The sequence below is a fragment of the Mustela nigripes genome, chromosome 1 (genome assembly GCF_022355385.1).
Source record: "Mustela nigripes isolate SB6536 chromosome 1, MUSNIG.SB6536, whole genome shotgun sequence".
In the NCBI taxonomy this organism is placed as follows: Eukaryota; Metazoa; Chordata; class Mammalia; order Carnivora; family Mustelidae; genus Mustela; species Mustela nigripes.
In genome coordinates, this window is record NC_081557.1 from 11,932,177 (window position 1) to 11,958,676 (window position 26,500).

The 26,500-nt window shown below is 39.7% G+C and overlaps 2 protein-coding genes across 5 annotated transcripts in view; both read right to left on the reverse strand.

Moving 5' to 3' along the window:
* Window positions 1-5,463: 5,463 nt before the first annotated feature.
* CNTF (ciliary neurotrophic factor) lies at window positions 5,464-12,947 on the reverse strand. 3 transcript variants are annotated; one of them, XM_059405027.1, is made up of 3 exons: window positions 12,887-12,947; window positions 7,558-7,720; window positions 5,464-6,056 (listed from the first exon to the last, which is right to left on the reverse strand). In XM_059405027.1, exons 2-3 carry the CDS (start codon window positions 7,669-7,671, stop codon window positions 5,568-5,570), a joined length of 603 nt encoding a protein of 200 aa, XP_059261010.1. In that variant the 5' UTR covers window positions 7,672-7,720; window positions 12,887-12,947; the 3' UTR covers window positions 5,464-5,567. The 3 variants fall into 3 exon arrangements, with proteins under 3 accessions (XP_059261010.1, XP_059261007.1, XP_059261006.1); XM_059405024.1 differs by lacking the exon at window positions 12,887-12,947 and adding an exon at window positions 10,671-10,952; XM_059405023.1 differs by lacking the exon at window positions 12,887-12,947 and adding an exon at window positions 10,671-10,952 and having other exon boundaries at window positions 7,558-7,725.
* Window positions 12,692-26,500, reverse strand: part of ZFP91 (ZFP91 zinc finger protein, atypical E3 ubiquitin ligase) — a 46,039-nt gene continuing 32,230 nt past the window's right edge. Inside the window, exons 3-11 of one of the 2 annotated variants that reach the window (XM_059405017.1) lie at window positions 21,020-21,232; window positions 20,840-20,876; window positions 19,912-20,013; window positions 19,266-19,400; window positions 18,450-18,500; window positions 17,950-18,028; window positions 16,686-16,800; window positions 13,602-13,701; window positions 12,692-13,259 (exon numbers count right to left, since the gene is read on the reverse strand). In XM_059405017.1, the coding sequence (XP_059261000.1) occupies window positions 12,749-13,259; window positions 13,602-13,701; window positions 16,686-16,800; window positions 17,950-18,028; window positions 18,450-18,500; window positions 19,266-19,400; window positions 19,912-20,013; window positions 20,840-20,876; window positions 21,020-21,232 (1,343 nt within the window). In that variant the 3' untranslated portion in view covers window positions 12,692-12,748. Of the gene's footprint in view, window positions 13,260-13,601; window positions 13,702-16,685; window positions 16,801-17,949; window positions 18,029-18,449; window positions 18,501-19,265; window positions 19,401-19,911; window positions 20,017-20,839; window positions 20,877-21,019; window positions 21,233-26,500 lie in introns of both variants that reach the window. The other variant, XM_059405009.1, reaches the window with a different exon arrangement.

Here is a 26,500-nt window from a genome sequence, read left to right on the forward strand (position 1 = left end):
GTTGAATTTGGTTGGAGCAGGGCAGGAAACGGCTCAAAGCCTGTTGGAGCTTAGTACTGTTTTTGTTTGTTTGTTTTGTTTTGTTTTTAAGTGGCATACTATGTTCTCTGTGTAACCCCCCACTCTCCCTCCACCCCCAAGATTTGAGGATAAGAGCCAGGGGTAATTGAGAGAAGAGAAAGCAGTCCTAAATGTTTACCTACTGGTAGGGCATAGTGCTGGTCTGACCTAAAGATAGACACCTGCCTCAGAAACGTGTTTTTAAAAAGCTTCCCTGGATCCCTCGTTCGAAAGACACTTATCCTGGAGGGCACAACACCTTTCACCATTACCTCGGACTGGGTCTTACTTTTCCCGTATCCAGGGAGGGATGGCATTATAGGACCACCAGATGATAGCAGAGGTGGTGGCTGGGGTGGCCAGAGAAGTCTGGGTTATGAGTTGTCCCCACACTTTCCGTGGGCTTGGAAGGGTTGCCAGAAAGTGCTGGATGTGAGGGAATGAAAAGGTTGCACAAATACCAGGTGTCTCCTAGGATGAGGATGGTCTAATGGAGAAGAGGGAAGACTAAGTCGTGGTGCTAATTCTTCTACTTTTTAGCCAGGGCAGATTCCCCAAAGCTCTCTAGCCCTGGGGGGTGGGGCTATATGGCAGGGGGCTTATTTAGACTTCTGTCTAAATGCGTGCTTTCACACACCCTGGGCAGTGTCTGCCAGGGTGCTCCTTGTCTGACCCCACCTTCTCTGAATGGTACCTTCTGAGTGTAGACGACAGCCAGTCTCAGGAGGTCTGGATTCCTCGCAGCTGCTGGGTTGGTCTCTAGTGGCCAAAGGCTGACAGGCACAACAGGGTGACGTCTAGGCTGTGACCAGATGGGCTTCCGGGGAGCAACTGGTATTTCTCGGAGACACTGAGATACTCTGAGATGAGAGCTCTCTCCTCAGCGGAAGGCCTTAAACGAATCCAAGCTGTTTGAGCCATTATATACTCGGTTTGTATGCCATTCACAAGTACTTTCAGATACTCACTTGTCTAAACCATTGATCAACCTGTGAAGTTCATTTCTGTTTCATAAATGAGGAAGCTCAGAATTGGTGACTTTTCTCCAAGTTTGGAAACTTACCAGATTTGTCACAGGCCAGGATTTGGCACAAGTCCATATAGGCTTTATCCAAGGAAAATGAATTACAGAGATGGGAGAATGTATTTCAACATAAAATAACCTCTATTGCTAGGCGGCCCACAGCAGTGGGTGTAGTGAGCTTTGGAGCCAGAACTAGAACTCCAAACCTGTCTGGTACTAGGGCAGGGACTTGGGCAAGTAGATGCTCATTCTCGCTTCCCTCATTTGTGAGATGGTATTTCAGAGGATAAATGACACTACCTAAGTAAACACAGTATTCATACCTTGAACATGTGGATAAAAACACAGCATCTCTTGGTAATTCTCTTCCCTAACTTCGTTTCTACCTTTAAACTAGACAAGAAATGGACTAATTGGGGTTTTCCTCTGCCCTTCAAAAGTTTGCCTTGGGTTCAAATACTTGAATTAAACCATAGGAAAGGAAATCTGCCTCACCTGCAGACCAGCTGATAGGTATGGGGCAATCTACCTTTTCTAGGCTGCCTGGCCTTGGGAGATTTTCCCAGTGGCCTGGCACCATGGCGATTTACCCGGCACGCTTGACTGAGCATGGCCCTGGCTGGGAGGATTAGGTTTCATCCAATGTTGAAATCACTTGAAATTCCTCTTGCTCATCCAAAGATACAGAAATAAAAGAAGCAACTCATGGTCCTGCTGAGGCGAGATCTTTATTGTTAGCTGTTCTTGCATCTTTTATATTCTATCTGCCGAAAATAGACGGCTCCAAGTAATGTAAGAATCACACACACGGATGTTATTGTATACCTCACACATTTTACCAAAAGATCAAATTATTTTACTGTCTTTATCTATAGACTTTAGAGCTCTATAGAAGCTTTTGAGTGGAAAGATGACATTTTTATCACTTTCACTCTTTCAATGTACCAACATTCAGAGGGTTCATTCTTGGGTGGGACAAGGCAGGAGGCCAAACCATCCTTTGTAAATGCCCTGGTCTGAAAACTGTCCAGAGACAGTACATGTCTAGAGACATGTACACACGGTAAGTCAACTGAAGCGATAGCCAAGCTCTCCCCCGCCTCTTCCTCTTCATGACTTTCTCATTGTGGTGAAAGCCCCTTCACCTCCTGCATTTCTATTTTACTCCTTAGTATTAATAGATGATGCTCAGCTACTTGAGGAGCTGAGGATTCACGAAGTCATTCTAAACCACTTCTCAGACAGGTCTCCCTGAAATATTCACTTGTCCTCTGTTTGACCACTGGTTACCAGAATGAGTCATCCATTGGGCTTTAATCCACAGGAGGCTGGAATGACAGCAATACCAAGGCTATGATTTTATTAAAATTCTCACTTCCCTCAAACCTATTTCAAAGCTATTTTTATTCGGTGATTGCTTGTGAGTTTGTGTCAATTTGCAAGTTTTTTCCAAACCACCTTCTTAAATCAATGTAAAAAGAGTTTATCTTCTCTCACATATGCAATTCCTTAACAGATTCAGGAGAACAAAATCTCTCTTCCACAGATGACTTCTACAGGCTGTGGGGTAAAAGGAATAATCTTTACAAAATATGAGTTGGGGTTAGAAACTACATTCATGCCTTTTATTTGTATCTACACACACGCACACACACATACACATATATCACTATATAGTTACATGTTATACATTATATATAAATTTTATAGTTATGTATTATATAATACAGTTTACATGTATATAAAAATATGATTCCCCAGAGATCCAATCCATATATAGATCTAAGGAACAAGGAAAGTAAAATCTAAAGACCAAAAATTTCTCTTGGATTCTGGATCCTTAAAGAAACCACACTTCCACAGTGTTGCCCTTATCCCTATCTGTACTTAAGACACACACCTAGAACATGGACCTATTGTTGGTCCCTTTGTCATTGTCTTGTCCATTTCAGATAAGCATGATGCAGTCTACACACTCAGATCCATTCACATTTATGACTTAGTTTTTAAAGGTAAGTGCTCACTTTTCCTTTATTTTATCTACACTTTTCTAAGGATTTTCTCCATACTGCTTTTGAGGCACGTTGCAAGTTTTCTTGAGGAAGAAACTGGTACGGAACTCAGCACGAGCCTGGGAGTACACCCTGGTGACTTGCTGCTTATGACCTAACAGAGACTTCTACAGGTTCCTATCTCCTCCCATTCAATAGTTAGTACTGGTACCTTTTCTGGACCCTCTGCCACTTCAGATGTGCCTCTTACATATAAATATTCCTTCACACGTAATTCAGAGCTCAAGCCACGTTCCATTGACTTCTGAAACTTCTGCTGACGTCTGCTCTGTCCCATCTCCTAAATATAAGGGGTCACTCTTTTCAGATTCAACAACTTTGTAATCAGTTATTCCCCACTGAAAATTTGTAGTCACCTCTGTATCTATTAAAGAGTGTAAAATATTTCACAGATAAATCTAAGAGTTTCACATTAATTTAATTAAATCTAAGAGTTTCACAGGTACTTTATCAATGAGAAATATTGCTCTTGAAGCAGAACCAGTTGGAAGAAAAAGCTTGAATGAAATAAGCCTCCATGCATTTACTAAGGAAATGTCTATCTCTACTCCAAAATTACAAATAAAACCAAACAATAAACTTCTAGTGGCAGTGGGACCCGAATGTTTATTAACTGACTCACTTTCTTCTAAACAGGCAACTCTTTCTTGTCTCTGTCGCATCTCTTCTATTTGGTACTCAGCCAACCTCTGAGACACAACTGAACTCCCCCCTCCTCCAGAAAGGGATTTCGGGTCCTTGTCGAGCTCCTTTTCTTTAACTCCCTAACACTTACACCTGTGCCTCCCAATTTCAACCAGTATTGATGTCTTCTATGCATACAAGGTCATTTCCACAAATGCAGAGAACATAGCAGGGCCTTATGTTCTTTGTATTGCCACAGTGCCCAACCCAGAGTCCTTTTAACACTGACCCCATGAACCCTTGTGGGAAAAAGACACAAGCTAGGTCACCCCATCCCATCTCATGCAGCCTATGGGCGCCAGCCCTCTCTGATTCCTGATTCACTTAAGAGCACAGGAGCTGATTCAAATAAGTAAACTAAATTAATCTGGGTCCTGCATCCAAGATGGTGGGTTTAACTGGTAGCGTGAAATACCATTACACCTGGGAACTTCTGGATTTATGCCGCACCACTAGTCCACAGACCCGACTACAAATGACCTTTCCATTAATTCCCACATTTGCCCATTGGTGTCTTTCATAGTGTTTCTCTCAAGAACATTCAACACAGCGCCCTGTCCCTCTGTTGTGAAACATGGAGGCTGTGCTATATATTGTTTCAGAATTGCTGGCATTCCCACTGGGAACAGAGTGGGCCTCACCCTCTCCTCATGACTAAGTCCAGAGAATGTGTGGTAAAGGAGTTTTGTGACATTTTAACCTGAGTACTATTCCAACCATTGTCCGTGAATGTTTGCTTACAGGGCCTGTATCGCTGTACTGCTGATCACCATAAATGCGGGGTAAGCTGCTCTGAGCTGTGCCCAACCCTAAAACATTTGGGAACACTTTATAAAGCAGGCTGTATTACAGCACATCTTCAGTTTCCTAATTTCAGAAGTCTGGTGGGCCTACTCTTTTCCCCAAACAGAATTTTAACATCTCTAATGCTCTCGTCTTTGCCAAGCGTGGGCAACAAATACCGCCTTTAAACACTAAAACTGTGTCACTGACCTATAAGGACATATAATGGGGATTGTTTTCCAGTGCTGGGGATAGAATACATGAATGTATTTTCCAACTCTCTACGGCAAAGAGGTGCAGTGACAGAGGGTCATAATCAGGCCTCTAGAGTAAAGGGCACATAGACTTTGGGCTAAGAAATACCTGGGTTCGAACTTAAGTGTGCCATTTGCTAGTTGGGTAATTTGACCAAGTTAGAACTTGTTTTCTCATCTGCCAGATGGGAATGACACTACCTCCCTCAAGAGGGTTGTTGTAAATATTTTAAGACACACAGAGCTCCCGGCATACTGCTACAATATAGTACTTAATAAATGTTAGTATTTTTATTATCTAGGAGTTTGAATCGGCTAGAGTCCAGGACTAATTTTTAATCTTCCCAGAAAAGTCATCTAGGACTAAAATTAAACACATTTATCCTGTGAGACTGTTAAATCCTTGTAAAGTTAACTTAGTGGGTAAAGGTTAGAGCACTAAGGTGAAGGATGTTGCCCTTGCCTCCATTCCATTATGGCTCCAACACACACACACACACACACACACACACACACACACACACACATATCAAACCTGTCCATGTCTCCAACCCTACTTGATGAAAATGCCTATGGTCTCAAAGGCTAGAAAACTTTCAAACCTTTAAAACAAGAATGGGAAACTGAGGCCTCAGGGCAGTGTATATTCCATTAGAAAAGGAAGGAGGGAGAGAGAGGAGGGGATAATTGCTATATTTTCTTGTCATTAGCAATATAATGGCTCCCATGTGTTGGAATCCCAGTCTGATGAGAAGAAATGACTCGAAGGTCATGGATAGATCTCACTGTCCACTGTGAAAGCTCTCGCAACACCTTTAGGCCCCACAGCTTCTTCTCGAAGAGACCACCATCTCCACCAATCATGGGCATCCCATCTGCCTCGTTGGGGGGGATCTTGTGTTCCAAGAGCATCATTAATTCCTCCAGCTGGTAAGCAAAGGCAGCAACTTGGAGCAGGATGGTATGTATTGCTTGATGGAAATCCCCTTCAGCTGGAGTAAAATGCACCTGCTGGTCTTCTAAAAGCCTGGCCAACATAGCATGGAAGGCACGATAAGCTTGGAGGTTCTCTTGGAGTCGCTCTGCCTCAGTCAGCTCACTCCACCGATCAGTGCTTGCCATTGGCACGCCATCCACAGAGTCCAGGTTTATGTTCTCGTTCAGGCCCTGATGCTTCATCTGGCCAAGGATACATAAAAACATCACATCTTCTGTAATTATCCCCAAATTTTCATTTAATCTCTAAATCTCATGTGAAGTCTTAAAAACCTTCCTGGTCAAGGATCCAAATTGTAAAGAAAATAAAAATTCTCCAAAAGGAACTCTTCATTTGGGATCCAATGACTGGACTTTAGGAAGACCTTACTCTCCCTGAAATGATATATACTGCTTTGACTACCTATTCATTTTTTGTGGGAGAATTTGCAGCTTTCATTAGATTCTGAAGGTTGAAAAACACTGGTCTACAATTTTTCCTTCCCACTTGAACTCCCTCCTGGAAACTGGAATATTTGAATCATACTGGAGTTTTAGGTATTTTAAACGTACTTGAAGACACTGACCAGACCTATTAAGAAGCCCTAGAATTAACCCACTGCAGAGTTTTTCTAACCTCCTCTCCTTCATTATCCACTCTCAATGGTGAAGACAATCCTTTAAAGAATTCAGTGGGAATTAAACAAAGAAAAATTTAAAAGTAAAAAACGTTACTTGAAAGAGTCTGACTTCTAACTGGTGAGGCTGTATAAAGATAAACAAATTCTCAGAGAATTTAAATTTAGAACTCTCCTTTTCAGTGTTTCTTTCTTTTTTTTTTTTTTTAAAGATTTTATTTATTTATTTGACAGAGAGAGATCACAGTAGACAGAGAGTCAGGCAGAGAGAGAGAGAGAGAGGGAAGCAGGCTCCCTGCTGAGCAGAGAGCCCGACGTGGGACTCGATCCCAGGACCCCGAGATCATGACCTCAGCCGAAGGCAGCGGCCCAATCCACCGAGCCACCCAGGCGCCCCTTTTCAGTGTTTCTATAATAGCAGGCCTTAGGTGGAGACTGATGGGGATCTCCCACTATCAGAAAACCAACCTGGAACTGCATGGTTATTAGCTCCTTTGACACTTCCCTAAGTCCCCAGTGAATCTTCTAGGGGGTCCTTTTGATAGTGTAGGTGACCATTCTCCTTAGGCACACAGAGACTTGATATATGTAATGAAAGACTGGGTGGCTAATACTGTACATTAGAAATTCTTTGGGTTTATGCTGTTCTTCTCCCAATCCTATAAACCTCATTCTTTCATTTACATAGCTCAAAAATTCAGAATGTGGATAATGTGGATGAAGAACCCACACTTCATGGAGGGCCCATGGTTAATCTATTCTGGGAGAATTCAGACTGTAGGCAATCAAATTAGGAATAGTCTCCACGATATGCAGCCAATTCTACCCAGAAACCTATGGCTATTTTCTTATTCGAAGAACATGCTTCCTAAACAGCCCAGAGAAGAAAATAAGGTCACAGGAATTTCCTTAAGGGAAGGAACCATATCAAGTAATAGGCCCCCAATCTATGAATGATTTTATGATTAGGGCCTTCATGACTGGTAATGGGGGCTGGAACAGGATGATAAGGAGCTGCATCAGAAGAGATGAAGTGAAAACAGACAACAGCAAATTAGGCGACTTACATAAGATTCCAAAAGAGCAGTCAGGTCTGAACGAATCTTCCTTGCTAGCCAGATAGAGCGGCTACAGAGGTCCCGGCGGTGAGGGGTCAGCGGTGAGTGCTCTGCAAAAGCCATCCCCTAACTCAACTGTCCCAGGAAACAAGTGAGCTGGGTTTGCTTCGGTCTACACTGGTCCAAATAAGAAATGTGACTCTCAGACTAAATCCACTGGGCATTCTCTACTAATGGGATTGTGCACCCCACCCCCACCCCCCTGCCTGACTCAGAGGTGGCAGCAAATTCCTGGCTGTGGATTTTTGTGCCTGTGGAATCAAAGGCCCCTTTTTAATCAGCTTTCTTTCCTGCAGTGTCTGCCGCCATCTCTCTCCTCCACCAGTGCCGAGCCTACTTGTTTTTATGTCATTGTTTTGCTTTTGCACTTAGCAACAAGGTCACTATCACACTAATCCTCATGACACCCCTGCCTAATGTGATCTACTTTATATACACATCATCAGCTCATTTTGTTATCACCGTCCCTTGTACTCCCCATGTCCTCTTCCTTCTTTCTTTCCTTTTTTGGCCTGGTAAAGTATTCAATAATATTGAGTTTTTATCATCAATATAGCTGCCATTGATTAAGCAGCTACTCTGAGACAGACACTATGTAAAAGGCTTTAAAGCCTTTATTTGATCTTTAGGATAATTCTATGAGATAAATACTATTTACCCCATTTTACATTAAGAAACTAAGGCTTAAAGAAACTAAATGTTGCACAAAATCCAACAAGCAGGCATATCATTTAAATATAGGTCTCTGATTCCCCCACTGACTTTGCAATTTCATTCTTTAGGTTTTTTACATTTTGCTCAAGAAATAAAATTTATGTGAAATGCGTCCTTTAAAAACACAGCATCTTTTCACTTCTATTGTTTCATTACGTATTTAAAGTTAGTTTCATTTACCCTCAACTAAACATCAGCCAGGTAAGTCATCTCTAACCTCGATCCTGGTGCCTTCCTCACAGCTGCAGGATGAAGGAGGTACTGTTTAGGCCTGTTCTCTTCCAAAGGACAGGAAACACCCAACCCTGACTGGGACAGTTCTAAGGCAGTCTCAAGTGACAACATGCTTTTCTTTTTCTTCCTTACCCCAGTCACACCACACTGCTTCTTAACAAATTCCGAGAACGAGCTGGGCTTTGAAATAAGGGCAAAAGAGTTTAAACGCAGGTGCAGAATTCTTTTCTACTGCATCTAACTTAACTCTGCAGGTTAGAAGATGATGCTCCCCGAAAGAGCTGAGTCATCCCCAAATCAACTGACTTTCACTATTTCATACCATAGACATTTTCTCTAAATGGAAACACATGCCTTCTCAGGTACAAACTTCCACAGTGAAACAATAAAAAAGGGGTGGAAGGGAGGAAAAGTGAGACTGGCAGCCCACAGTAGGCCTTTTAAGAAGGTAGGAGGATTCTATTTTTCCTTTTTTTTTTTTAAAGTTAGTACTGGCTATGGACATGGAGTTTTGTGAAAAAGCACTGATATTAAATGTTATCAAGGTTTTGTCGTTATCAGACTAACATAAACCTCACAGCATCCTTAAAGTTCTCTCTAATAGATTAATAAGGCCATCTTTTCCAGAAGGCTCAAACACAGGAGGAGTTTCCAAGCTGGCCAGATGATCATAGAATCCTATGGCAACTCAGCATTAGAGATCAAGAACAGAGTCAGAAGTGAACTATCTCAACTCTGCCGGAGAGAAGCAATAGCACCTGCCTTTACATAAACGTCATGCTCTGGCCACTGGACTCTCAGTTAACAGCATCAATTGTTTTAACCCTTTGGATAACTGTAACTCAGTACAATCAAGGAAAACAAGTTGCTTCCATGAAGACAACTTTTATTTTTCTTCTTTACATATTTATTTTGGATATGCCTTACCTAGATTAAGAGAAAACAAGGATTTGAAAAGCAGAGTATCCCTTTTATTATAATTTCTTTTTACATAACCTTTTCAACCTAGATTCAGGTAACTACCTGTCTCTCCCATCAAAGGAGAAGGGTCCTGCACATTATAACAGGCAAAAAAGGCTTTTAGAAATAAAAATATTTTAAATTGATCCATTACAATTTTTTAATTTTCTTGAGTACATTGAAAAGTGGGAAAAAGGAAGGAAAAATGGTACTTTAAACAACCAGACTGTAATAGCCTTAGCTGGGTTTAGTACACTCTTTATATATTTTTCCCAACAGGTACAAAGGAGGTTCAAGTGCTCTATGTAGATGCTTTTTTCCATACCTGAATTCTTTTTTAATTCCCAGTAATCCTGGCCAGTGTTTTTCCAAACTCTCTGGAGCATAGTAAGTCTCAATTATGCAGAATAACCTTGGACAACCAGAGACTAGGGGAAAACGCATCTCCCAGAAATAATACTTGTATTTCAATTACATTTTTAGAATTTTGAACTGCCAATTCAGATTGGAGAATATGCAGTGGGGAGAGTTATTAAAAAGGTAACTCAATTTGACTAAGAGTAGAAAATGCAGAATTTTAAGACTGAAAGGGCTCCTTGGAAGGACACAGAAGTGAAGAGCATGAGAAGCAGAGGCAGAAGGAAGAGGGCCTAGTATAAGACAGCTTACTTACACCACTCTTTATTGTGCTAGCATCTCTTTCTCAAAAGGAAAAAAGATGAAGTTCATGGAGAGTGTTTTAAGACTGACTGCAAACTACTGTAATAATTTGCTGAAGCAAATTATAGGCAAGTGATACCTACAAAGAGGTCAAAAAACAAAAGGAGGAAGAAAAGAAAGTTTCTAATTATTAGAACTAACTTGTTGCTTTGGTGGGGAGGAGGGTGATATAGGGAAGAGCATATTTTCCCTAAATCTCAAGTTTTTTTATGCAGTTTGCTTTTGTGTAGGTGGTTAAAATATCTGATGACTAACCACTGCGAATATAACTTACAGAGACAAAGGAGATAAATGTGACAGAGACAAAAGTAAATGTGGGGAACAGATGCGAGCTAGTGAAACAGTACAAAATGGACTTATAATGGGAGTGGAACAACCTTGTTGTAAACCCACCCAATCAACCTGATAAGTATGTTCAAATGTACTCAACATACCAAGTCAATTCCAAATCCTTACTGTGGGCAGGAAAGCATATTCTACATCCCTTCTATCCTTATTCCATTTTCTACCCCCACACTGGAGGGATGGCAAATCTGCAACACTCTGCAAAGAAACAATAGTGCATTTAAGTCTGTTCGCTGTAGGTGTCTGACGCCCTATTCCCTGGCATCCCAACCACTGACGCTAGTGGGTGTCAAGTAAGCCTCTTTCAGAGATGACATTTTGTTACCCCCTCTTTTGGGAAAAAATATATCAAAGAGAAAATTGATAAACTTTGTAGTTTTAGTGTTTGTGTAAAACAAGCTGTTCCCTATTTTGCTCTCAGCAAAACTTCATTCTTTCCAGCAGCCATCACACATTTCTGACAAACAATGAATAGGGCAAGCCTTTAATTCCAGTTTGTGAGGTACACAGGATAGAAACTGCCCTTCTAATTCTCTAAAAATGAGCCAAATTAAGTTTTTAAGTCTTCTGGGAGTTATAAACTTATACAAAAACATCACCTGCCTCTCCCATGGCCAGTAATAAGCAATCCACCCCAAGAAAATCCCTATCTCAATGGAAGTGGTAATTCCCAGAATTTTAGGTGAAAGCCAAAGCCATTATTATGCAGATTATTAACTTTGTCTATGGAAGCCTTTCCCCTTCTGAAGTGTTATTCTTTATAAAAAGGAAACAGAGTGATTTTCCTTGACTTCAAACTGTACAAGTCATAGACTATCTCTTCGCTAATGGTAGTGTCCTTCACTAATTGGGATCTGGGATGAAACAATGATAAAGCAAAGCAAAACCCAAAACAAAGCAAGGAGCCAGAATTGGGCCAAAAGTAAGGTCTAGAAAGAAATAATGGGGATAAAAAAAGAAATAAATTCACAAGAGAAAAATCTTTTATCTGTAATTCAGACCCTGAACAACCCTTCTTATCCCCTTAAAATTTCTAAATCTCAATGCTCTAAGAACTCAAAGAGCACTAGTTACCAAAAACCTAACATCCTTCCCTAAAAAGGCTTCCGAGAAAGCAGTAGGCTACTGTAGTGATTTTGTTAGTGCTGAGGACCAGTTTTCGTTAAAGGCCACTGGAGAGCTATGATTTTAGAGGCTGGCTGTGCTTCTTCAACCCTATATCCTGCCTGCTAAAGTACCTCTTATGGAAAGGACCCCATGTCAGAATAACCTAATCTCTCCCAGCCCCACAAAATATAGCAATGAAGTCCCCCCCACCCAAAAAAAATCAGACTTTCCGTTAATAAATAAGGAATCTCGGGTTCCACAACACAAAAACACACATGTTCAAAGTGCAAATTTCTGCCATTAGTCTGGGACTTGTCTCACTGATACAGAGCCCTGTCTTATGGTCAGAGAAACCATGCAGAGGGCAGCCCCCTCCCTGTTGGGAGCCTGCTTCCAAGCTAGTGAGCACCACTGAGAACCAGATGGAGGTGGTGGAAGGGGACTGAAGTGCTGGGGTCACAGAGGAGGGAGGTGGTCCCCATGAATCCTTCCTTTCTGAAACCCAGCGGGGAATGGAGGAAATGGGGTTGAGTGAGAGGGGTGTGCTGTTTTAACAGCTCACCCTGCAAAGGGGCCTAAAGTGCCAAGTCAAGCTGCCAGCCTCCAGAGATTAGAACTGTATGATACTTTGGGGGTAAGTGTGCTGCAGTGGGTAGAAGCCAGAACCATAGGGCAGCAGTAGAGGAGAAGGGGTTTAGAGGACAGTTAATATACTATCAAGAGTTAAAAGCTGATCCAGAGCACATCAGAGTTACAGGTTTAAGAAGGGATCTGCCGGTGAGCAGGAAGTCTGCCTGGCTGGAACCAAGGAGGAGGATAACCCTCGCTTTAAGAGCTTCTTCTTTTTTGCCTACCTTTTTGGTAAAGGCAACATCAATTTTATAAAGGGGACAATAGAGGGAGAAGAGAGGGTGTAGGTGTGTGTGCTGTGATTCACAATGGAAAGAGCAGGCCCTTCAGTTATTTTACTAGATTTTAAATGCTTTAAATTTTTTTTTGTCCTTTTTATCTTTTAAATACAAAGTCTGAGCTGTCCCACTGCCCAAAGTCTTCCCTTCCACTAAGGTCCAGTAGAGTCTGAATCTTCAATCAGAACCTCTGTGGTAGCACCGAGTATATCCGAGTTCATGACCAGCCCTTCAGTGCCCCCACTGCTGCCACTTCCCACAAAGATCTTCCCATCAGCCATCAGGCTCACCCGTTCTGTCCCACTACAGTATGACTTTGACATCCCTTCAGCTTCTAGGAGGAGGCACTCTCCAGACGTGGAGTTTCCCAATGGCTCAGGAAGAAGAGGAAGACCCTGCCCATCTGCAGGTTGTGTCAGCGACTCTGGGCTAGTGCCCAAGATATCTGTGCTGGTGATGAGGGCGCCTGCATTGGCAGCCAGAGCTTCGGCAATCAGCACCTCAGGGTGGCTTTTTGCTTTGTGTGCCACTACGCTGTCCTTCTTCTCAAATTTTTTGCCACAGATATTGCAAGAGAACTGGTAGAAGGAATCTGCATCATGCTTCTTCATGTGCCAATTAAGGGATGCCTTCTGCCGGCACGTAAATCCACAGATCTCGCATCTAGGAATGGAATGGAAGAGGAATGGCTGAGCAGAGAAATGAAGAGGGCTCCTCTTGGGGTCAGGGCAAGCATTCAGAGGTCCATATAAAGCCAATAGTCAGAAACACACTTCTTGGGAAAAATTAGGAAAAGCTAACTAGATGGAAAATTAATCTGTTTCATTTGTTTAAAAAACTGAAGGAATAAGCCAAAGTTCACTAAGTAGCATTCCCAATCAATACTCATTCTAATTTGGTAAAAGTCAACAGCAGTGGTGACTGAAATGTTTGCATGGGGGCTAACCAGAAAGTAGGATTGATACACACTTCCCACCCACATGCCCACCAGTAAGTAACACTCACTGTAATGGCTTCTCGCCGGTGTGAATCATCCGGTGGACTGCCAGATTGTGAGAACTCTTGAAGGCCCTAGCACAATATTCACAGATATAATCCCTTTGATCTAAAAAGAAAAATAATGTGGTTAGGGTTCCATGGGGAATCCCTATAAGTGTTTAATTTTCCCAGTTCACAGGAAGTAAGAAGATCATCAGTCAAGACAGTTACAATAAGGGTAATGCTGTTTTTAATGTATAAAACACCTTGGATAAATAAAATTTTAAAAAGAAATACACCATTTTCAACTTTTTTTGAAAGTCCCTACATTCAGTAGCATAAGGCCTTGTTTAAAAAAAAAAAAAAAAAGCTAAACAAAGCAAAACAGAAACAATTTAATGGCAATATGAGAATTAGAAGCCCAATCTCAATCCCTGTAATCCAGATCTTGGAAAACTTGCTTAGTAAGTAAAGAACATTTTCCCTGAAACCTGAAAACTTACATATAAAGAATTTGGAACTCAAACCACCACCACAGAATTTGGCATTCCCTCTTAGAAAACTGATCCACAATTAAAGTGGTAATCCTATCTTCTGTTTCAGGTTTAAAACCTGTTACCCAAAACAAACAATTTGAATTCCTCTCAAGAGGTTCAAGTTGCTACTTTCAAATATATGTAAATAGTACCTATATTCTTTATCTTATTCTCCTACCCCCACATCTTCTGCAGCATTCAACTGTCTCCCTGTCATTTCACAATCCCCCCAAATTTCACAGCATTTTGATGAATCTGGCAACATGGTGTTGAATCTATGGGCCAAAGAAGCACTGCACTTAATTATTTCTTTATTACTTGGTTTGGGAAAGAAGCAGATAAGAGATGCTCTGTATCTCTTGAATAAATGACCACTATTGTTTTCTATAGTTTTCACTTAAAACTGCTACAGAAAGTCACAGGGAAAACATGAGGATAAGTTAAAAGGCAAAGAGTATGCAATTTAATTCTATATTCCATCCCATATCGTTCTAAAGTCAAAACAAAAGAGGAGCCAAGTCTGTCTCAAGCTAGAATACATTTCAGAATCAATGGGGGATATTACTGAGCAGGTCTGAGGCAGAGTCTGAGATGTTGCATCTCGAACAGCGGATCAAGTGCCACCAATGCCTCTTGAGCTATTGTCTACATGCTGAGTAGGCAAGGTCTAAAAATGCACTTTTAACCAAGGGACAACTCTAAGTGTCTGTCTCCCAGGTCTTGTCCACCTTTCTAGCTTCATAGTCACATGGCAAGCCTGGTTGGGGCATCCATTTGCTTAAATAAATCACATCTTCAAAGGGAATCTGTCTGCACTAATTTGGAAAAAGAGAACTACAATAACATCATAAAACTGTACTAACCAGATGTAAGTATCTGGAATGGACTGAACTTCTAAAACAGTCAATTTGTCACAGTAGTCCTGTGATATTTAGCTAAAGTAGTCTAAACTGGTTGTCAGAAACTACTTTTGTAGGGAACAACATAATTAACAGGGAGAAGGAGTGGAAAAAAGGCAGCAAGCTGCAAGGAACGGAGTGGAGACAGCTCTCTCCGGAAGCAGCATGGTACAGTGCAGAGACTGTGACTCTGCAGTGATTCAGGCCTGAGCGCAAGTCCTGCTGCTCTGAAATGTCTACTGTGTGCCAGGCCCTGTGCAGTAAACAGCACTTTATATGTTATCTCATTTCATCCTTAGACTAATTCCCCAGTATCAGTGACATTATTATCCCTTGTTTTTCAGATGAAGGAAAGTGAGAAGTACCTTGTCTAAGTCACACATACAATAAACACTGGGAAGGGTACATCTGCCAGTATAACTCTGGGGTAGAAGACAACTAGAATTCCTAGTCTTACCCCTCTATGACTGTGGAGAACATGGCATGCAACAGTACAGAGTCTGGCACCTACTCAATTAGCACTAATACCCATCTTCATTTGTTCCCATTAGATGAACTGCACACAGACTGTCAGTGGCTAAAAATGAATGCAATCTGAAATCATCCTACATTATGTATAATATAGACATTCAGTTTCTCTTTTTGAGTCAATAACTCCTACAGGAGATGACATGTGAATTCAGTAGCTAGCCTCCATGAGTGCAGTAGCAGCAGAAGTGCCAGAAGCTACTTAGTAGTTACCATAAACCAACAGGCAAGCCTCTTTACCATCAAGGTTCTCTCTTCCTAATCCCCACTTCCAGTCCGTAAAAGCTCCTCCAAATATCTACTGGAAATGGCAATAGAAAATCCTGGTTCTACTAGAACCTAGCAGTGTGACCAAAGGCAAGTTACCTAATGTGCAAAGCCTTTGGTTTCTTAGATGTAAAACAAGGATTAAACAAGAGAACTTGGGACGCCTGGGTGGCTCAGTTGGTTAAGCAGCTGCCTTCGGCTCAGGTCATGATCCCAGCATCCTGGGATAGAGTCCCACATTGGGCTCCTTGCTCAGCAGGGAGCCTGCTTATCCCTCTGCCTCTGCCTGCCATTCTGTCTGCCTGTGCTCACTCTCTCCCCCTCTCTTTCTCTGATAAATAAATAAAAATCTTCAAAAAAAAAAAAAAAAAAAAAAAACAAGAGAACTTGGTGATGCTGAATGGATGGATAAGCAGTTAACAGTTGATACAGGATATGAACTCAATAAAAAATTATTCTGGTCACAGAAGTTCTTTAAAAAGTCAAAGGACAGGGGCGCCTCGGTGGCTTAGCCGTTAGGCGTCTGCCTATGGCTCGGGTCATGATCCCAGGGTTCTGGGATCGAGTCCTGGCATCAGGCTCCCTGCTCAGTGGGAAGCTTGCTTCTCCCTCTCCCACTCCCCTTGCTTGTGGTCTCTCTGTCAAATAAATAAATAAAATCTTAAAAAAAAAAAAAAAAAGTCAAAGGATAAAAGTAAAAAGCCCTAGTTTGCTCATCCCTTGCAAAATTTGTTTTATTACATTTTATTTTCATACCTTCTCTCACACTTGACTGTAGACTCCTAAGATTTATATTAGGAAGAAATATAATCACCAATCTACACACATTTAAAAGCAGAATGCATTTAACACGTGATAAAACATTTTATTTAAAAAAGTACCTGTATGATGTTTGGCATGTCGTAGAAGTTGCTTCTGGAGCCTGAACAATCGCCCACAGGAGGGATGAGGACATACATATTTCTTCTTCAGCAAATGCTGATACTTAATGTGGTGCTAAAATAGTAAGAGAAAATAAAGAGGGGGAAAAATGAAGGCTTCCTGAAAGCCTGTTCCTTTGCTAAGTCAAAAGTTTTAAAGAGGGGCATCTGGGTAGCTCAGTTGGTTAAGCGTCCAACTCTTGATTTAACTCAGATCATGATCTCAGGGTCCGGAGATGGAGCCCCCCATCAGGCTCCATGCTGGGTGGAGTCTGCTTGAGACTCTCTCTCTCTCTTTAACCCTCTGCCCCCACCCCCCACCCAAAAAAGTGCTAAAGGGAAACCAGATACTCTGAATATGGGGGGGGGGGTGAATAACAGTATAATAAAACAGTTAAGAACACAGGCTATGAAAATAAGACAGACCTGGGTTCCAACCTGGGTCTGTCATTCACGAGCAGTGTGACCTCAGGAGATGTGCTTAAATACTGTGAGTTACAGTTCTCATGTGTAAAATGGAGGTAACTATCAGTGTCTCACAGCGTTACTGCGAGGACACAGAGATCACATGTTGAATGGTGCTTAGTGCAGCACATGGCATACAGTGGCAGGACAGAAGCATTCACTATTACCACAGAGACAGAATCAGGGTGAGGGTCTTAGTCTTGCATTATCCTTGCTGCTAAACTAAAAACCAAACAGGCATTTCTTTAGCTTTAGCAATAAACATTTCACTTTCATGTTTTCTGCCAGACCTAAATATAAGCTGCATCTTTAATTCATTAAAAAAAAAAATCTACTAAAAAAACTCCCAAAACCAAAAACCCTAAAAATTAATTATTTCCTTTAAACATTATTTCAGAAATCACAGGTTAGAGTTGCTAAATTTATTTTTTAAAAATACACATTATAATAAAGTTTGTTCAACTGTGTCTTTAGCGTGTCAGTACAATCATCTCTTTATATCAGTAGTAGTTTCAACACCACAATGGGATACTACTCCAAGATTACAAGGAAATCCTTTATTTGACCTCATGCTGTTAGACATTTTTCTTTTAAGACAATGACTAAAGTAGTTTTACGCCTTTTTAAAGGAAGATTTTTCTTGACAATGTACGGCAATGATAAAGCCTACACAAGTTCACAAATTATAGCATCTCATGAAATGTAAGAACCAGTAATGGAACATAACCTGAAAGGCTGCCTTACATAACAATCTACTAACCTGCAAATAGCGAGGGTGAGCAAGAACAGTTCCACATCCTTCCATCTCACAACGGACATACTGGATTGGAGGCTTTTTTCTATTATCAATACGTAGGAGAAAAGTTAGCAAACAGAAGAGGCACTCTGCACAGTGGCTTAACTCAATGCACTACAGGGAAAAGCAATTTTATAGCATGAAGAATTAATATCTCTTTGCTAGTATAGAGCTTGCACAGAATTTGTTAGAAATAACCAGAAACTACCAATGTTTGATAAGAGTTTTTAAAAACAGCACAAAATAAACTAGTAACCCCCCAAAAGGTAAAGAAGTGTTAAGATTTTTAGAAACTTTAAGACCCTACAATGGAATAAAAACACAGGAATTCTGCATCAAGGACATTAGTAAAGTTGCATCTGAGAAATTTTTAAACAGCCATTCCTGCAGGGTAATTATGAGTAATTATGTGAGTAAAATGCTTACTACCAGGAATAAGGAACATAGTTAGGAATATAAATTACCTCCTTTTGGGTAATCGTGGACTTTTGTCATCTTTTCGCCTTCTTCCTCTCCTATAATTAAAGAACAGAGTAACTGTCCACATATTCCAGAATGAAGCTTACAGAGTGAAGGGTGACTAAAGACATACACTCAAGATCAAAGAGCAGGTGGCAGAAACAGAGGATAACGCAGAACACACAGAGCCAAAAACATACCTTACAAGCCAAACAAAGATGTCATTCTGAAGTAATTTCACAGAAATAAATCTGCACTACAAGTTAAATATAAACCTATCACAAACTACACATTACATGGAAGATTTGGATAAACCTCAAGGTTACTACCTGAAGAGTAGTTCCAGTAAAAACTTGATCACTTAATCAATTTAAAAAGTAGAATAAAGGAGTCTATTATCTAAAAACCTTAAGAATATAAAACTAAACTCTCCTTTTAATAGAACCAAAAAGACTAAACAAATCTTATTTCTGCAACAGGCAATGACTGCTGGACAGAAAGTCAAGATTCTTCGATCTCTTGCCCTCATTTGCTCTTCTTTTGAGGATTCACATTTGCCACACTTTTTCTTGCTATCTTTACTCACTCTGCATCCCATTAGCTACTACTGTCCTGCCCACTCATTTAGACGTCTTTAAGTACTGCTCTGGATTAAATTTAAACTTTTCAAGCTTTTGAGAGAGCCTCTGCAATGAAACTGTCAGCTGCCTGAGGCAGCAATATGCACCTGTCAATAGCCCTCCTCACACTCCCACTCTTTTCCCCACCAATGGCTTCAAAATCTGTTAGGTTTCCATTTTTAGTAGTAGTTGCCTACTCACTTCCTGGGAGGTTCCTCATCCTCCCTGATTTCATGCTCTTCTTCTTTCACCTCTACCTCTACTTCCACTTTAATTTCTTTCTTCTCCTTCTCTTCTTTCACCTTCCCTGATTTTCTCCGTGGTTTTGGGGTCTCCCTGAAAATACAAACACATTTCAACATTGGTATCCTGCAAAGGATCGTTGCAAGGGAAACTGTGACATAAGGGTAAAATGTGCACTTATCATCGATTTATTGTAAAATTATGATCCTTAGCTGATGAAATGTGATTTCCAGTCAACTATTCCTCATGTGCACAGTAAAAGCCGTTAGGCTAACAATACCTGGGAATCAGAACTCAACTAGAGTTGTAAAGAGAAAGACAAAAGTAAAAAAAAAAAAAAAAGTATTCAGGCAACTGATATCTTGTTTCATCAAGATGAAGTACGAAGACATCCAAAAATTTGGATATGATAAAAATAGAGTTCTATAACTAGAAGACAGGGCTGGGAGAAGGAGTTATAAGACAATGTTAAATACATGATTAATTACTCATTTAAAATTAAGTCTATACCCATCAGTTCAGCAACAAGTGAACTAAAAGCATGCAGCAGTGCTTTCCTAACTTATTTTTCATTGACATGTCTGCAGTAAAATCCAAGACGTGCCTCTCTAAGTGGGGTTTGTAGGTCTCGTCTCTTGGGTCATCTTTGAATGGTATTTCCTCTTCACTGATTAACATCTCTTCTTCCTCTTCCTCCTCCTCCTCACTACTAAAAAGAAGCACATTTCTGGATTAGAATTTCTAGTTGTAAGGATTATATCCCACTGGATTTTATTTGCTAATTTATTTAGAGGTTGCCAAAGATTCACAGTAAGTTATCTAGAATTTTCATCCTTATGGTCTAATTGGACTGCAATCTAGCTGTTTTATCCTCACAATGGTAATTCTAACTAAAAATACATAAATCCTAGAAATACTATTCCTTCGTTAAATAAAGGTAAGGTGATGACTGTTCAACGTCACTAAGAGCTAAAATAACAAACAGCAGCAGCAGCCAAAACAACGGACCTTATATAGTGCCTGAGTGGTTCAGTTGGTAAGCGACCAAACCTTGATATTGGCTCAGGTCATGATCTCAGGGTTGAGACATGGAGCCCTATGTCAAGATTCTCTCTCCTTCTCCCTCTACCCTTTAATACCCCGTCCCTCAACCCGTTCTCCCTCTCTTAAAACACAAACGAAAACAACCGACTTCATAATCCTGTATCTAGTAATCCAGTGACCTGCGTTACCAAAAAGATGAAAAAGCCAAGAAAACAAAAATTCACAAGACTTACCATGGAATACAAATTTCAAAAATCCCACTTAAAACATCCACGCTTCCCATCAGTGGCTAGCACGGAATAAGCCAGAATACAGAAAGTACTCAAGACCTGCTTTTGGAACTAAGGTAACTAAAGATTACATGGTTAACGCTCTAATCAAGAATGAAGTGACATCTAAACTAAATACCAAAACCAAAGTTAAAATTTTAAAGGCTCAATGCTCTTTCAAGTAGAAAGCAACGTGATATGAAATGTGAAGTTTCTTACCTAATGCCACCTGGAGACTGATGTTCTTCTGCTCCATCTGGAGAAAGAAAGCAGAACAAAATCTTATCGTTATAAAGGAACCCCTGTATCACCATACCTACCCGTGAAAGGTAAGCTATTTTACATTTAAAAGGAGCAGACAACCAGTTATTAAAGAACCATATTCCACGTATACTGTACCATAATCAAGCTGATCTGTATTTGGTTCTGACTTGCAGATGAGCTGCAATGAACCAGTCTTCGACCTAGAACTTCGGGTGTTCTCTGTGTCAAGATGCCGAGAAACAGATGTCCTGCTACTGCTGCGCCAGCCCCGGCTAGGCCTAGTTGCAGCAACGGAAACTTCCTGAGGGAGGGTAGAATCATCTTCTTCCTCTTTCTCTTCCTTAGGATCTAGATGAAAACATATACCATTGCTTATGGTTAACCAATAACCATCTCAGTATACCTACTATTGTAAATAAAAAGTTAATAAAGAAGAAGGTAAATTAATTTATTTTTCAGGAGCAAAGCCCCTCAGATTTTTATACTGAGATACCAGAAACAAGATGAGAGAAAACGTACCCTTACTGTCATCGTTCTAAAACTTCCATGTGGTCAAGCAGCAGTTTTATATTGTAATATCTACTAAAAAATGGACTAAGAGAAGTATGCAAAATGCACCCAATTCAATTCATGGGATTCTAACATTTACATCCAAGACAAAAGGAACTAAATTAAGTGAGTGCTCCCAGAAAGATAGCCAGAACTTCTTACAGAAGCACAAGAAAGGAACAATCACAGCTCCAGATGTTTTAGCAACTGAACAATGCTAAAGAAATTGCTAAAGAGGAATCCCATATTAAAAATGCCTTCCCTTGACTCTATTCAATAGTTCTTAGAATCACACCATGAGTGTGAACTTATCTACAGGGCAATCATGATAAGTCCTACTTTAGGTATCCTACGAGATGCTGTGCACAGGTACACACACAATCTATCCCTCTTATCCTATATTTTCTTCATGCTTTGAAGGGTGAACGAAGTGAGGTAGGGCTATTCACTCCTGAGCAATAAGTAAATAACAAAAAAGCTTAATATAACTTTTGTCCCTAGAGTAACTTATTACTTATATATATGTTAGTATATTAAAAGTATATTTTGACTATGGGCAATTCTTTTAATACTCTCAGGATGTAAAAGGCCTTTCTAAGAACAATATAAAATTTAAAGTCTTAATACTGGTATCTATGACAATATAAACATAAAAGCAATTTTCTGCACGGCAAATTCCGCTGTAAGTCTAACAGCACAACAGAAAAAGAGCAGTTCAGTAAAAACACATGGCTTTCACACAAACGAAAAGGTCAATCCTCTCATAATGGGAGAAACTCAAGTGAAAACGGTTAGTGTGATACCACTGTTCTTTATCATACTGGCAATGATCCGAATGTTTGACAAGTGTGTATTAGGAAGGCTGGAGAAAAGAGTAACATAGATGACAGCACATGCAGTGGCAAAACCTCTATGAAGGACAATTTGGCAGTATCTATCAAAATTATAAATGTACAACCTTACACAACCTAGTAATTTCAACTACTAGGAATTTATCCTACAGAATTATAATCACACTTATGAAATGACCTATGTATAGAGGCAATCACTATACACTGTTTTTAGTAGTGAAAGAGCAGAAAACTAAACATCAGGAGGGGACAGCATGGAAATAATTCCATGATACTTTATTATGCAGTAAAACCTCACATCCATATAATATCCAAATATTATATAGGTATACATTTGTTTTATATATAGAGAAATAAATGTTATATATGTAAGACATATATCTTTTATACGGTAATACTTCTGGAAGGATGTACAAGAAATTGATAAGTACTGGTTACTTACAGAGAAGGTCCAAAATTATGCCCAGTAATTCCTCAACATCTACCCTAGGAAAATAAACTGGCACATGGAGGTTCATGTTTATAACAGCTAAAGAATGGAAACGACCTATCCCATTATCCTCTACAAGAAAATGTTCAAATAAACCATGGCATATTAGTGAGATGGAATATTAGGTATCTGTAAAGAATCACATGGAATTGCTGGTAAAAATACTATGTTAAACAAAAATTAAGCAAAAAAACAAAACATGAAACTATAACTTTTTTTTAAGATCTGAAAAATAAAGTTTCCTCCACTGTGGAAGAAGGTGGTGAATGGGGGGCCATTGCAACTTTAACTATATACTCTTTGAAAGTTTTAAGAGAATATACTGAAGTACTGAAATAAAACTAGTTTGAAATACAGAGAACAGCAGAGTGAACTCCTAATAACTGGACATAATTATTAAATTAGTTATGCATTTCCTTTCAATTTTCCTTCCCACTCATTAGTGCCTTTCTCCTTGTTCTCATATCTGAGCTACTTTAAGTATCAAGATAATATAATAATAATAACAATAATAGTAAAAAGGTTAGAATTAAAAATATCTTCAACTACATACAGTCCACAGTTTGGCTACTGTGGACACTGCTGCTATGAACATTGGGGTACAGATGACCCTTCTTTTCACTACATCTGTATCTTTGGGGTAAATACCCAGTAGTGCAATTGCAGGGTCATAGGGTAGCTCTATTTTAATTTTTTGAGGAATCTCCACACTGTTTTCCAAAGTGGCTGCACCAACTTGCATTCCTACCAACAGTTTAAGAGGGTTCCCCTTTCTCCACATCCGCTTCAACATTTGTTGTTTCCTCTCTTGTTAATCTTTCCATTCTAACTGGTGTAAGGCAGTATATCTCAATGTGGTTTTGATTTGAATTTCCCTGATGGCTAATGATGATGAACATTTTTTCATGTGTCTGTTGGCCATTTGTATATCTTCACTGGATAACTGTCTATTCATGTCTTCTGCCCTTTTTTGACATGATTATCTGGTTTTTCTGGGTGTTGAGTTTGAGGAGTTGTTTACTCTTCAACAGACGAATGGATAAAGAAGATGTGGTCCATACATACAATGGAATATTACTCCGCCATCGCAAAGGATGAATACCCAACTTTTATATCAACATGGATGGGACTGGAAGAGATTATGCTAAGTGAAATAAGTCAAGCACAGAAAGTCACTTACCATATGGTTTCACTTACTTGTGGAACGTATGGAATAATATGGAGGACATGAGAAGGAAAGGAAAAGTGAACTGGGGGAAATTGGAGGGGGAGATGAACCATGAGACTGTGGACTCTGAGAAACAAACAGGGTTTTAGAGGGGAGAGGGGTGCATGATAGGCAAGCCTGTGGGGGTGTAATTAAGAAGGGCACATATTGTATGGAGAACTGGGTGTCGTACATAAACAATGAATCTTTGAACACTGGGGAAAAAAAACCCCAAAATGAACAAACTATATACAGTCCAATGAGTTTTACCCATAAAGTAACTGCAAGGCCAAAGACAACTTGTTCAAAATCACAAAGCTAGCTAAGAAAACTCAGATATAAAAATCATGTCTTGAGACTAGCAATCAAGAACTTTTCCATCTAGGTCATGGCTGCTTTTAAGATAATTTCTTCAGAGGGAACAATTCATCATCCTCTATAAAGAAGGATAAATAATGAAGAGTCTTCCTTTTTACTCAATAAAACTAATTTGGACTTTAAACCCACTCCATAACTTCCTGTAAAGGTTTTTTCCTTCATGATGAAAGGATTGTATGGCCGCACCCTTTCCTAACCTTGATCAAATGATGGCAATTTGATGAGAATTGCTTTTACCTATAAATAAAGTATAATAGCCTATTTTATGAATACCACCCCATTCCTCCAAAACTCTAGTCTTAAAAATAAAGTATTATCAGAGGCTGATGTCAGCAAAAATGTCCCTCAACAGAAACAAACATGCATTCATATGCATGCCTGTGCATGCACATACATACACACCAGAATCAACTTTGTAAAAAACTCTGGTTTTTAGCAACCAAGTGAACACTAAAAGAGTTAAACAAGACCTTTAAGGAAATCTTGATCAAATCACTCACTGAACACAAGCTAAAGGAAAGAGAGACTTATGAGATGACAGAAGACAAAGACTACAGTTTTTAAAAATATGCTCAAAAAAGCTAAAGGCTTTAAAACATTGACAATTAACTAACAGCAATCATAATAACGTCTCAACAAATAGAGAATGTCAATAAAGAGGTGGTAATTATAAAAAACAAAATCTGGAGCTGAAAAGTTAAACAAATGAAATGAAAAATTCACTCGAGGATTTAACAGATTTGAGAGAACAGACGAATTGGCAATCTTTAAGACCGGTCAAGTAAGAGTATCCAGTCCAAAGGACAGAAAGAAAACAGAGCCCAAGATACCCATGGGACCATAAAACGTAGTGACATATACTTGAGTCTCAGGAGAGTGCAGAGAATGGAATTTTTTTAAAATAAATAAATAAATAAATAAATGAATGAATAAAGGCCAAAAGTTTCTCAAAATTAGTAAGACATGAATCTACACAAACAAAAAGCTCCACAAGCTCAAACTCCAGTAGGACAAATTCTGTGAAACTGAATTAAGGAAACATATTTACAGTGGAGTTGGCTGGCCAGAAAGTGAAGCTCTCATGCCATACAATTTGTTGCTATCCTTTGCAAACCCCAAGAGAAAGAAGCCCAATCTACTATCCCAGCAGGAGGAAGGAAGATTTTTTTCCTTGCCTGGCAACAGCCCAGGCAATGAGACACAGTCACAACTCAGCCAATGAAAGTCTAATACATTTCAAACTCCTAGTTTACTCCAATGGACTTTGTGTTTCTAACAGCCCCCTACCTCCTACCCCCAACCAAAAGTTCCTCTCCTTTGTTCACAGGATTTGCTTATGGCTTTTGTTATTGCTTGCTTGTCCAGAATTCTAATTCCTTTGCTATTCCTGAATAAACCTATTTTGCTGGTAAAATAATTGACTGTTTTACTTTTAAGGTCAATGACTCAAGAGATCCACACCAAGACACATTACAATCAAACTGTCAAAAGCCAAATATAACCTTGAAAAACGAAAGAGAAATGACTCATCAGGTACAAGAAATGCTCAATATCATTAACAGCCTATTGCTCATCAGAAACTACAGAGACCAGAAGGCAGAGGGATTCCATATATAAAGTGGTAATGTCAAGCAAGAAATCTATATCTGGCAAATTACCCTTTCAAAATGGAGACATTCTCAGATAAAAGTAGAATTTGTTGCTAGTAAGATCTGCCCAACAAAAAATGCTATAGGGAGTCCTCCAGGCTGAAAGGACACTAGAAAGTAATTCAAAGATGTATGAGGAAATAAAAAACTGCAGTTACATAAATAAATATAAAACAGTATTATTGTGTTTTTGATTTATAACTCCTCATTTTTCCCCTACATGGCTTAAAAGTCAGGTATATATAAAACAGTAATTAAAAACCTATTTTAATGGGCACACTATATAGAAAGATTCCAAGTTTTGCTCAACAATTCATTCCTTAATTTATCTAATTCCTCTCATTTTTAGTATGAAGTGATAAGAAGAAACCAGACTGCACTTAACCACACATAGCCTGGAAATCTTCTCAGCTAAATATACAGGTTCCTCACTTAGAAGTTCTACTTTCCACCCAAGAGAACATAATTCAGCTAAGTTATCTGCCACTTTAT